The sequence below is a fragment of the Salmo trutta genome, chromosome 3 (genome assembly GCF_901001165.1).
Source record: "Salmo trutta chromosome 3, fSalTru1.1, whole genome shotgun sequence".
In the NCBI taxonomy this organism is placed as follows: Eukaryota; Metazoa; Chordata; class Actinopteri; order Salmoniformes; family Salmonidae; genus Salmo; species Salmo trutta.
In genome coordinates this window covers 64,738,190-64,750,898 of record NC_042959.1, presented here as the reverse complement: position 1 = coordinate 64,750,898, position 12,709 = coordinate 64,738,190, and the positions used below count along the sequence as shown (strand labels likewise).

General features: G+C 49.8%; 1 protein-coding gene across 4 annotated transcripts in view; it reads left to right on the top strand.

Moving 5' to 3' along the window:
• Nucleotides 1-12,709, top strand: part of LOC115183719 (multiple epidermal growth factor-like domains protein 8) — a 31,612-nt gene that overhangs the window by 10,330 nt on the left and 8,573 nt on the right. For 3 of the 4 annotated variants that reach the window (XM_029744795.1, XM_029744812.1, XM_029744802.1), the window contains exons 9-36: nt 1,609-1,754; nt 1,977-2,087; nt 2,166-2,329; nt 2,791-2,892; nt 3,039-3,186; nt 3,838-4,001; nt 4,974-5,177; nt 5,307-5,510; nt 5,647-5,892; nt 6,008-6,126; nt 6,241-6,372; nt 6,573-6,770; nt 7,009-7,242; nt 7,455-7,639; nt 7,798-8,011; nt 8,259-8,502; nt 8,620-8,752; nt 8,843-9,093; nt 9,526-9,636; nt 9,718-9,836; nt 10,035-10,272; nt 10,479-10,650; nt 10,932-11,095; nt 11,244-11,379; nt 11,488-11,719; nt 11,888-12,014; nt 12,091-12,307; nt 12,432-12,646. In XM_029744795.1, the coding sequence (XP_029600655.1) occupies nt 1,609-1,754; nt 1,977-2,087; nt 2,166-2,329; nt 2,791-2,892; nt 3,039-3,186; nt 3,838-4,001; nt 4,974-5,177; nt 5,307-5,510; nt 5,647-5,892; nt 6,008-6,126; nt 6,241-6,372; nt 6,573-6,770; nt 7,009-7,242; nt 7,455-7,639; nt 7,798-8,011; nt 8,259-8,502; nt 8,620-8,752; nt 8,843-9,093; nt 9,526-9,636; nt 9,718-9,836; nt 10,035-10,272; nt 10,479-10,650; nt 10,932-11,095; nt 11,244-11,379; nt 11,488-11,719; nt 11,888-12,014; nt 12,091-12,307; nt 12,432-12,646 (4,930 nt within the window). The remainder of the gene's footprint in view (nt 1-1,608; nt 1,755-1,976; nt 2,088-2,165; nt 2,330-2,790; nt 2,893-3,038; nt 3,187-3,837; nt 4,002-4,973; nt 5,178-5,306; nt 5,511-5,646; nt 5,893-6,007; nt 6,127-6,240; nt 6,373-6,572; nt 6,771-7,008; nt 7,243-7,454; nt 7,640-7,797; nt 8,012-8,258; nt 8,503-8,619; nt 8,753-8,842; nt 9,094-9,525; nt 9,637-9,717; nt 9,837-10,034; nt 10,273-10,478; nt 10,651-10,931; nt 11,096-11,243; nt 11,380-11,487; nt 11,720-11,887; nt 12,015-12,090; nt 12,308-12,431; nt 12,647-12,709) is intronic. The other variant, XM_029744819.1, reaches the window with a different exon arrangement.

Sequence of the window (12,709 nt, the reverse complement as noted above, 5' to 3'; positions counted from 1 at the left end):
AACCACAGTGTCCGATTTCAAAAAGGCTTTACAGCGAAAGCACACCATGCGATTATGTTAGGTCAGCGCCGAGTCACAGAAAACCATACAGCCATTTTCCAGCCAAGGAGAGGGCTCACAAAAGTCAGAAATAGCGATTAAATGAATCACTAACCTTTGATCTTCATCAGATGGCACTCACAGGACTTCATGTTACACAATAAATGTTTGTTTTGTTTGATAATGTCCCTCTTTATGTCCAAAAACCTGAAATTGGCACGTTATGTTCAGTAATCATTGTCTCAAACAAACATCCAGTGAAATTTCAGAGAGCCACATCAAATTACAAAAATACTCATCATAAACATTGATGAAAGATACAAGTGTTATACATAGTATTAAAGATAAACGTCTTGTTAATCCAGCCGCTGTGTCAGATTTCAAAAAGGCTTTACGGCGAAAGCACACCATGCGATTATGTTAGGTTAGCGCCTAGCCACAGAAAAACATACAGCCATTTTCCAACCAAGGAGAGGTGTCACAAAAGTCAGAAAATTAATCACTTACTCCCAGGACTCCATGTTACACAATAAATGTTAGTTTTTTTCGATAATGTCCCTCTTTATGTCCAAAAACCTTTTTGTTTGCGCGTTTAGTTCAGTAATCCAAAGGCACAAAGCGCGCTCTCAACATCCAGACGAAAAGTCAAAAAAGTACAATAAATGTTCGTAGAAACATGTCAAAAGATGTTTCAAATCAATCCTCAGGTTATTTTTGTCATAAATAATCAATAATATTTCAACCAGACAAAAGCTTCGTCAATAGAAAAGGAGAAACAAGAAAGGTGCGCTCCCGATCACGCGCTGGCTTCATGTCTGTAAATTTCCACTGTCCTCTCATTGAAAGTGCTGTATCTCCCTCATTTTTCAGAGTAAAAGCCTGAAACAATGCCTAAAGACTGGCCACATGTAGAAGAAGCCATAGAGATCGTGATCTGGGTCCTAAGTCTTTGTATGGTGGATAAGCTTTCAATGGAAAAACAGCCTTTCAAAATAATAGTACTTCCTGGATGGATTTCCCTCAGGTTTTCGCCTGCCATATCAGTTCTGTTATACTCACAGACATTTTTTTAACCGTTTTGGAAACTTTAGAGTGTTTTCTATCCAAATCTACCACTTATATGCATATCCTAGCTTCTGGGCCTGAGTAGTAGGCAGTTTAAATTGGGAACGCTTTTCATCCAAAATTCCGAATGCTGAGAGTACACATTGTGTCGTGTGTTTGGAGCTAATGTAAGGGGGGCAGGTAGCCTAGTGGTTAGAGTGTTGGACTAGTAACCGAAAGGTTGCAAGATCGAATCCCCAAGCTGACAAGGTAAAAATCTGTCATTCTGCCCCTGAACAAGGCAGTTAACCCACTGTTCCTAGGCCGTCATTGAAAATAAGAATTTGTTCTTATCTTACTTGCCTAGTTAAATAAAGGTAAAAAAATAACAGGTTCTCGCTAGGTTCTTGGCTTCCATGTGATTCCCAGTACTGTTTATTATCTGTGTCTCAGCAGGTGTTAATGTTGGAGTGTTTCTGTTGTCTCAAATCATCTGCATCCTTCCTGCCTCTCTCTCCCCCTCAGGTTCAGTGTACGTGTGAACTCCACAGATGTATTCCACGTGGACCGGAGGTTCTGGACCTCGTTCCGCTCCCGTTTCCCAGCCACAGGCCCCAGGGAGAGAGCCTTCCACTCAGCCACCATCATCGGCAACTACATGGTGGTCTATGGTGAGGGGATGTGTGGTGGCGATGGTCATCACAGAGAATATAGGATAGGGATGGACACCTCTTGAATGGATTCATACAATTGTTTGCTGTCCAGCCCCTTTTACCGTCTAATATCGTTCTTATTCTCCCTATTCCCTCTCTTTCTCCTCCCCCCCCCCTCTCTCTCTCTCTCTCTCTATCTCTCTCTCTCTCTCTCTCTCTCTCTCTCTCTCTCTCTCTCAGGGGGGAATGTGCACATCCACTACCAGGAGGAGAAGTGTTATGATGAGGAAATCTTCTTCTACCACCTGGGGTGTCATCAGTGGGTGTCTGCTGGGGAGAGCCTCCAACACAGTGAGTCCCTACACACACACATTCTCACTCACTCATATTCATGTTGCTTTATGTTGCATCATCTCTCTTTCCCTTCAGGAGGAGAGGCTGTGAGAGGGCGGTACTCCCATGTAGCTGCTGTGATGGAAGGCAGGGTGCTGCTGGTTGCCGGGGGTTACAGTGGTATTGCCCGTGGAGACCTGGTGGCGTACAAAGTTCCGCTGTTCGTGAGCAGCGACCCAGGAGACCGGGTGAGTCAAGAAGTAAGGAGGGGGGAGGGATGGAGACTTTATTAAGGAGTATTATTGCATGGTGGACAGGGGCGTATTGAAAGGGGGAGAGGTGGATGGTTGAAACTGCAATGCTCTCATCTCCTGAAGCATAATGTTTTTCAGTGATAATGTTTTTGGGGGGTTGAAAGCAGGACTTGTATACACTGTATTTCTTGTGCACAATTTTTGGGTAGTTCACAGTATAGTGTGGTGCAGGGGTCTCCAACCCTGTTCCTGGAGAGCTACCCTCCTCTAGGTTTTCACTCCAACCCCAGTTGTAACTAACATGATTCATCTTATCAACCAGTTCATTATTAGTATCAGTTGCCCTAGATTGGGGTTGGAGTGAAAACCTACAGGACGGTAGCTCTTCAGGAACAAGGTTGGAGAGCCCTGCTGTGGTGTGTGTGTGTGTGTGTAATTGTTTGACTATGTGTTTCTGTCTGTGTCAGGATGCTGTGTGTGCCGAGGCACCAGACGAGAGCGTGTGTCTGAAGAACCCAGAATGCAGCTGGTGTGAGGGCCGCTGTCGGGAGTACCAACCCACCAACCCGGTAACACACCTATCCAACACCCTGCTTTTCCATCCCTTTTTCTCTATCTTCAACCCAAACCTCATCCATCTGTCCTCCCCATCCACCTTCTCCTAACAACCTAACTTGACCATGGATAAAAACAATGTTTAACTGTCTCTCTCCAGTGTGGCAGCACAGGGTGCCTGGGCCTGGCCCGCTTCCTGTCTGACTGCCAGTCCTGCCTGGTGTTCAGTGGGGCTCCAGGTTCCCTGCCCCGCGCCCCCGGTGACTTCGGCTGGTGTGTCCAGAACGAGTCCTGCCTACCGGTTTCAGGTGAGATGCACAGAGGGAGGAGGGGAAATACAAATATCAATAGCTAAAATGCATAGGAGAAAAAAGACATGAGGGACCACATGAGAAACAGCAATGCTGTATTAGGGCTCCCCCTATCTGAGATACCTGATGCAGCCCTCATCCTCCACATACAACACCCATTCTGCCAGTCACATTCTGTTAAAGGTCCCCAAAGCACACACATCCCTGGGTCGCTCCTCTTTTCAGTTCACTGCAATTTATCTCCATCTCTTCATTCAAAGAATCAATCATGGATGTTCTTACTTACAGTTGTGGCTGCTTCGCGTGATTTATTGCTCTCTCTACCTTCATGCCCATTGTGCTGTTGTCTGTGCCCAATAATGTTTGTACCATGATTTGTGATGCTACCATGTTGTGCCATGCTCTCTTTATGTAATGTTGTGGTGTCTCTCTTGTAGTCATGTGTGTTTCGTCCTATATATATATTTTTTTTATTATCCCAGCCCCCGTCCCCGCATGAGGCCTTTTGCCTTCTGGTAGGGTAGGCCGTCATTGTAAATAAGAATTTATTCTGACTTGCCTAGTTAAATAAAAATAAAATGTATTGTAAGATTGATGTCTGGTGCTGTGTGTTGTTTAATGAGCTCTCCCTCCCTCTCGGTATTGCAGATCAAAGTGCTTGCCGTGTGGACCAGATCTCAGGGGCGTACGGCTGGTGGGGGGAGCGCACCCGTTTCCTCACCTCCCTCCTTTCCTGTCGCACTGAGAACTATGTCCCGGGACTGCACCTGCTCACCTTCCAGCACCCCCGCAACGACTCCCAGCCTGACAAGGTACAGAGGCCCCGCCTAGTAGGGTTGTCACGATACCAACATCGCGATACCACGATAACTGATTTTCCATGGCAAGAACTCTTTGGTCCTTTAAAAAACCTACTGTATGTATATTGTGTGTTTTATAGCTTGGAAAAGAACGGGATTCAGAACATTTAGTCTGCTTCATGTTTTGTTTCCTTGCCACGATATCTCTGAGTATCACGATACCGGTATCGTGACAACCCTACCGCCAAGTATTGTGGTCCTGTGTGGCTTGTGGGTTCGATTCCCTCACAAGCACAACCAGTCATGATGTTTTCATCTGATGGTCAAATAAATCACTTCAAAAAATCACTTCCTTTACTAGGCTACCCAGGCATATGCATCCACTCTCAACATATTTCCAGCCTCCAAATAGTGGTGAATGGAAAGCGACATCTTTTACACAAATCACCAAAAAGTGTAAGGATTTGTGTGTCCACTGCTGTCCTCGCGTCCTGGTGTCGGCCATTCAACTCTGCCTTGGCAAAATGTCAGTGTTCACATTGAACCACATCACATTTTGTGTAGGCTAATACCACCCATTTATATTCTAAGTTCATTTGGAAATGTTTCATGCCTTTGACATGCGGTAATGATAACTGTAGGCTACTACACCATTATTTTTCTTGACATTTTGTTTTAATTATTATGATAGGCCTGTGTTTTACTGGTACGGCGTACCCCCACTTTCTTTTGCCGGGACACCGTACCACCTTACTTTCACGACTGGTGTTACCTCTACGTCTAGCTATACTTCGTCTCTAAAGCCCCTCTAAGTACTTTCCCTCCTCCCACCCTGCTTAAGATACTGTGGGCTTCCCAAACTCTTATCTGACTGAATGTAGTGCTGCTGACTTCTGACATGTTGTACCTTGCTGTGAGGCATGCCACTCTTAATGTCAGTTGTAACACCTCCATCCAATCCCCCTTAAACCTCCACCCCTTCAGGTGTCCATCCTGCGCAGCACCTCCATCATCCTCAGCCCAACCACAGAGATGGACGTCACCTTGCAGTTCCGGGGCTTCATCCACCCCCTGTGGGGCGCCCCTCCACCTGCCCCCCCTCCCACCGAGACAGTCTCAATGTGGGCCCGGATACAGAGGCTACACTTTGAGGCCCGCATGGCCGCTGGACCCAACTCCCTGAAACTGGTGAGAGGGAGAGAGCGAGGGAGCGGGAGATGGGCGCTTAGATTACACCTTTTTTGAGAGATACGAATAGAGCCAGACAGTAATTAGTTTTTACTGAACTCTCTCCCTCCCTCTTCCTCCTCCCCTCAGAAGGAGGTGGTAGGTCGCTGGGCAGCTCACCAGGAGAAGGAGACGAAGCTGCTGTCCCGTCCTGACATGGGTCGTCTGTTTCCCAACCTGACCCGAGGGAACCGCTACCTGGTCCAGGCCGAGGGATACCTCAACAACTCAGGCTCTGGACAGACTAGTGAGATGGCCCTGACCTGGAACAGAACCGCTCTGCCCGGCGGAAGTGTGAGTACCAGCTGACAATTACACATTTTATAAACAAAAGGTTTACACTATAATACTAAGGCTCAATACCCTTAACATCAACATTGAAGACGTTTGTTTCTCCCACTGTCTCTCTATCCCTCCTATCTCTCTGTAGGAGATTTCCTTCCTGTTCTTGGAGCCGTACCGTTCTGGCTCTTGCTCGGGGTACCAGTCTTGCTTGGCGTGTCTGTCAGACCAGTCCTGTGGCTGGTGCCCGTCTCTGGGCCGCTGTCTGTTCCGTGCACTGCCTGACCTGGAGCCCTGCCCAGAGGACCAGGGAGGAGGGGAGCGCCACCTGCTGCTGGCCCCGCCGCAATGCACCCTCTGTGAGGAGTACAGGGACTGCTCCGCCTGCACTCAGGTATTTAACATACAGAACACCTCACTGCCATTAGCTTCATAAAACATTTTATCTTTTTTATACTCCCCTTATAGATCTTGTAGACCTTTTGACTTTTATGATCTTTGGCCGACAGGACCCCTACTGTGAGTGGCAGATCAACTCCAGCAAGAAGGGTGACTACCAATGCAGCCGACGGGGGAAACTGGATGGATCCATTCGCGACCCAGGGGGGTGCCCTAAAGTCTGCAACCAGTGAGTACCCACTGTCAGGCTCATCGTAATATAATTTCTTGGGGCAATTACTCCTACAGCATGCAACTCTCTCACACTCTCTCTCTCTCTCCCCCTTCCCCCCCTCTGTAACAGGAGGAGGACGTGTGGGGAGTGTCTGTCTAACTCCAGTCAGTGTGCGTGGTGTGAGTCGGCCCAGGCCTGCTTCTACTTCGCTGCCTACCTCACCAAGTATCCCTACGGAGAGTGCAGGGACTGGTATGACAGGTAAACCATTAGAACCAATGAGCTGAACTCCTGTAGTCAACAATGAAACTTGGAACAGTTTAAAATTGAAGTTTAATCTTATTTACCTTTCCTATTTGGAATCTATTATGTACCAACAATGTGCAATAACCTTTTCTGTCTCCCTCCTTCCCCCAATCCTCTCTCCGTCCCTTCCTCCATCCCTCTCTCCCCCACTCCAGTGTTCACTCAGTGCCCCAGTGTAAGCAGTGCTCAGCTCTGGTCACCTGTACAGACTGTCTCCAGACGTTTCAGTGCGGCTGGTGTGGAGACTACAACAACCCCACCATCGGCAGGTGTCTACGAGGAGACTGGGGAGGGATGGACGACCCCTCTGTGTATAACTGCAGTGTGGCTGTGGATGAAGTACGGGCTACCAGGTATGATGACCAGCAAACAACCACACTTCAAAATGCTTACTTACCCAGGTTTGACTTCAACTGAGGACAAGCCCACAAAACGGGCTGTGGTGATGGAAAAAATAATTCTCTGAGCAGGTCCAGTGTAACTAATGCCTACCTACACTGGACCTGCCTGTGAAGTTACCATGTCAATACCAGACCACCTCTCTGCATTAGGAGGTAATACTGAACCTTGTTATTCCTCCTCCCCCTCTAGTCCTGAGCCCCAGACCTTGGCCCCCCCGCGGCCCATGGAGATGGAGCTGGAGCACCTGGAGGAGGGAGAGAGGGACCCAGTCTGGTCCTACCCCACCTGTCCCGATGTGGAGGAGTGCAGGCTGGGCCTCCACAGCTGCCACCCCTTCGCCACCTGCGTCAACACCCCCACCTCCTTTGAGTGCCACTGTGAGAGGGGCTACACCGGGGACGGCACCCTGCACTGCAACCAGACGTGAGCCTCTCTCTATCTCTCTCTCTCTCTCTCTCCATTTCACTCTGTCGCTCTTTCTTTTTCTTTCTCCCTCTCATCCTCCCTATCATGACAAGCCCTTTTTCTCTCCACTAGCTTTTATAATATCTCATTCTCTGGATAACTCCATTATCCTAAAGCTGACCTCTCTCTCTCTCGCTCTCTCGCTTGCTCTCTCTCTCTCTCTGCTCCAGTTGTTATAATGAGTGTCGTGAGGGCCAGTGCAGCGGCAGCCCGCGGTTCGAGTGTGAGTGTTCCCTGGGCTGGACATCTGACCCAGCCACCCTGGTGCTGAGCGGGGTGGAGTGTGATGTGGACTGTGGCTGTAACTTCCACAGCACCTGTATCACTGCCCCAGGCATCTGTGACCACTGCCAGGGTGAGACAGACATAAATATCAACCCAATTCATCCTTCCAAAAAGGAACAATTACAGCAACACCCCAAGATGACCAGAAAAACAACATATTTTATTAATTTCACAAGTCATAATATTGTCTAATTAGTTAATGTGCTCTCCGTTCTCCCTTCTCCTCAGATTGGACAATGGGTCTCCAGTGTGAGCACTGTCGACCCGGGAGTTTTGGTTCTGCGCTGGCCGGGGGCGGGGGCTGTGTGCCCTGCCAGTGTAACGGCCATGGAGGCCCCCTCCTGGGCTACTGCCACAATCAGACAGGCCAATGCTACTGCACACACCATACCCAGGGACCACACTGTGAATCCTGCTTGCCTGGATACTACGGAGACCCCAGGTGAGGGGGACAGACAATGGACTCTGGATGGATGGATTTATTACCCCCAGTGAGGAAATTAGTTTTGCAGCATTACAAATAATAGGCATTCTGTAAAGGATCTGTTTTATAGAACAGTATGTGTACTGTGCATCAGCAACTAGTTGCTATGTGCTCTATAATTAAGAACCCGCTTCACTATATATTTGAATGTTTGAATTTCTCTCACTTAATGCATATCACTTATACAACTCTCTCTCCTCCTCAGGAATAATGGCACCTGTTTCCGTCAGTGTCAGGGGCGCTCTGTGATCCTGTCCCACCAGTCACCCCTCTCTGAGCTCCCTATCTCGTCCTCCCTGGGGTGGCGAGGGGGCGTCGGGGGGAAGGGGGGACTTTCCCACTGTCTGTGGGTCCTGTCTGTCTCTGAGAACCTGGCCCCCTGTGTGCTGGGCGAGCTGTGCCCTCCTGTGGCTCTCACCCTGCACCCAGACTCCTACACACAGTGCACTGTGAGTACTAACCACACACACTAACTCCTACAACAGACTGATGTTTATTGTGCTGTAGTGAACAGAGCCACCAGCATTCCCATGGCCTGAGATGTATTTGCTGTCTCTCACACACAGAGCTCCTACGTTTACGTGTTTGACGGCCTGCCTCGTTTCTTGAGCAACGGGGTGGTGCACTCGGACCACAACCTGATTGGTGCGTTCTGTGGGACGACCCGGACTCAGCCAATCACTGTGGAGGCCACTTCAGGTAACCTTAGTGATTTGTTTGTTAAAACTTCTATACATTTTTTATTGAAAGCTTCCCTCTCTGATCCCTCTGTTTTTCTCTCTCTCCCAGGTGTGATCTCTGTGTACTTTGAGGCCAACGTCTCGTCCGACCGCCCTCAGGGTTTCAACGCCTCCTTCTGGGTGCGGCGCTGTCGCCAGGGTTCTGAGGCGGGGGAGGATGGGTCACCCGTATGCCAGGGAGGGGCGCAGTGCAGCGGGGGGCTGTGCCAGTGTACTCAAGGGTACGGGGGACCGTACTGCGACAGGCCCCTCTGTCCTGAGGGCTGTGGGCTAGCAGAGGGCCGAGGCTCCTGCAACTTGGTGAGAGGGACTGAACAGTAGCACTGTTACTGCAAGACAGTGTGAATGCTCATTGTTGTTTTGTTGGTGTTTTGATGTTTTCCTCTTTGTTTATCCTGTTCCTATATATTGCAATCTCTTGTGTGTCTCTAATGTTAACCCTCTGTCTCTCTCTGTCGTCTGTTTGTGTGTCTGTCTGTGTCTGTTTGTGTCTGTCTCGCTCTCTCTCTGTCTGTCTGTCTCGCTCTCTCTCTGTCTGTCTGTCTCGCTCTCTCTCTCTCTGTCTGTCTCGCTCTCTGTCTGTCTCGCTCTCTCTCTCTCTCTGTCTGTCTCGCTCTCTCTCTCTCTCTCTGTCTGTCTCGCTCTCTCTCTCTCTCTGTCTGTCTCGCTCTCTCTCTGTCTGTCTGTCTCTGTCTCTCTGTGTCTGTCTGTCTCTGTCTGTCTCTGTTTTAGTCTCTGGGAGTGTGTGTGTGTGCAGACGGTTGGGGTGGCTCTGACTGCGCCACTCCTCTGGACTCCTGCAGTCTAGTTTGGGAAACCCTACTGGACACACAGCTCACAGCGGTAAGAACCAGGAGACACACACACACACACACACTCCCACCACAGAGTGTCACAGTGTTGAACTTCGCCCTCCCTTCACAGAACCAGGCCCACAGGTTCCTCCACCGGATGGGCCATTCTCTAGTGTCTGGACCCCAGGGGAACCTCTGGATGTATGGAGGCCTCTCTCTCTCAGAGGGCATCCTGGGAAACGTCTACAGGTGTGGGGGGGGGGCTTTTTAATGGCTGTGTTTTTATTAGCGTTCATTTAAAGATGCTTTTTATGAGACAGCAATTTTTTGTTGTTGTAATTGTTTGAAGTTACCAGTAACTCATATCAGTTAGTTTCTCTGATCTCTTCCCTCTCTGTGTTGATTGGTGGGTTCATGTCATCTCACTGTGTTGATTGGTGGGTTCAGGTACTCTGTGTTGGAGCGGCGCTGGACTCAGATGCTGACCAGCTCAGTGGAGGAAGGCTCCACCCCCAGCCCCCGCTACCACCATGCCTCTGCCCTTCTGGCCAGTCACGAGCCTCTCTCCGACGCCCAGGGAGCCACTCACAACCTCATGCTGGTGGTGGGTGGTGTCACGCAGAAGGGCGTCGCCATGGATACGTGGAGCCTCAACCTCAGCAGTCTGGTGTGGAGACAGCACAAGGTCAGAGTTGGTTTGTTTGGTTTTAGCAATCCACCATCTTGCCTTAATTGGGAATATATATATATATATATCGTCATATATATATATGAACAAAAAAACACTAAACATAAGATATTGGTAGTTAACTGTCAGCCTACACCCCACGATTCAATTTACTATAGACTTGTTCTATGTAACCAATTAGTCTGTGTCCTCTTCCCCCACAGAGCTCAGTGCTGCCACCGGTGGCAGGTCATACTCTAACGGTGCGTCGGGACTCCTCTATGCTGCTCATCGGAGGTTATTCTCCAGAGAACGGCTTCAACCATCACCTACTGGAGTTCAACATCCACTCTGGCAACTGGACCGTCACCCCCCACACCGGCACACCTCCTACAGGTCAGAAGGACCTATCTCCACCTGCACTCATTAACTCACTTAGTACCTGCCAATCTGGAAAGTCCCTACTTAGCTTTCGTGGAACCTCTCCCACTAAGTAGGCATAGAATATAAAGATTGAGGTGCATCCATTATGGTTGGAGCAAAGAGTTATTTCTGACACCGTGAACAGTAAACTGCTGTCCCTTATGATGTTGCATAATTTACCAGTCTGTTTATTAACCCTTAACCCTCCCGTGTTGCCTCTTGACTGACTCCTGTGTGTCCTGTCCTCTCTTCAGGTCTGTATGGCCACTCGGCTGTGTACCACGAGCAGACGGACGCCGTGTACGTGTTCGGAGGCTACCGCTTCCACGTGGAGACAGTGGAGCCCTCAGGAGAGCTCTACAGTCTCTACTATGCCAACCTCACCTGGTCCCTACTGGTCCCCTCACAGGGGAATAAGGTAGGTGCTACCATGGCTTAACTAGCTTACCGGTATTTAAACAGCTTTTACATGTTCCCAGGCTGGCCTTAATTGATGACATCGTCATTATATCGTAACAATTTTTCTTAAATTAACACTGTCTTTTTTTCTCCCTCTTTCTCCCCAGCCCCTGTCTCGTTTCTTCCACGCTGCAGCCCTGATAAAAGACACCATGGTGATCGTGGGAGGGAGGACAGGAGTGGAGGACTACAGCAACACAGTGTCTCTGTACCAGATCAACTGTAACACCTGGATACAGCCAGGTAACTGTGTGACTGACACTACATGTGGCTAGCCAAAACACTGCATATATGCTCAGTTTGATGATGATGTGGAGATTATCCTAACGTTTCTCCCTTCCTCTCTCTCAGACTCGGCGGTGGGCGAGCCGGTTAACCGTTCAGTGTCTCTGGCCATGGCGGGCTGGGGTGGGCAGCTGTTCCTCTCTGGGGGCTTCAACGGGGTCACCCTGGGGCGTCTTGTCACCCTGACCCTTCCCTCTGACCCCTGTGCCTTGCTGTCCACGCCCGAGGCCTGCAACACCACCACAGGCAGCTGTGTCTGGTGCAGGGGCACCTGCGCCGCCTCCGATACTGCTGAGAGGTACAGCTATGGTTATCATGGGAATGATGTTGTTGACTGTCTTTTATTTTGGAGGTGTTTCTTGGGGTTATCACTTAGGGAAAGAATAAACATGATTACACAATCTCAGAATTAGTGACAAACTATCCCATCTCTCCCTATTTATGGTGTTTTGTCCCTCTCTCTCAGACTGGGCTGTTCCATTGGTCAGTCTCCCTGCTCCCCCACCCCTCGTCTACCAGACCAGTGTCGCAGACTGAAGACCTGCAGTGAGTGTCTGGCACGCCACCCCAGGACCTTCTCTAGCCCCTCACAGGTAATACACACACGCAAACGCACACAAACACCAGCTCAGACAGTACACACACACACTAACCTCCCCTCTCTGTCAGTCCCAGTCTGCTCTGCAGTGTAAGTGGTGCACCAACTGTCCAGAGGGAGCATGCATCAGCAGTACAGTCAGCTGCACCTCCGAACACGACTGCAGGATAAACCAGAGAGAGATCTTCCTGTCCAGCAACTGTACTGAGACCAGCTGTGAGGCCTCCGACTGCCCCAAGTGCACCGCCTCAGGGAAGTGCATGTGGACACGCCAGTTCAAACGCACCGGTGAGAGACACCGCCATTCACCTTCTATTGCTAGGGACAGGAGTCTTGGGTTGACCACTAGACTAAGTTGTGGCTGGAATAACTGAGAACCACTCTCTTACATCTTGTGTTGCGGTTCCTCCAGGCGAGACCAGGCGCATCCTGAGTGTGAACCCCACCTACGACTGGACGTGCTTCAGCTACGCCCTGCTCAACGTGTCCCCCATGCAGGTGGAGTCCTCCCCCCCTCTGCCCTGCCCGCCCCCCTGCCACCACCTTAGCACCTGCAGCCTCTGCCTGGGCTCCCGGGGCTCAGATGGGGGCTGGCAGCACTGTGTGTGGAGCATGGCACTGCAGCAGGTAAGACGGAGACTGTGGGTGGATGGGTGGGTGTTTTAGGATCATATGTGTCTATTTTCTTCC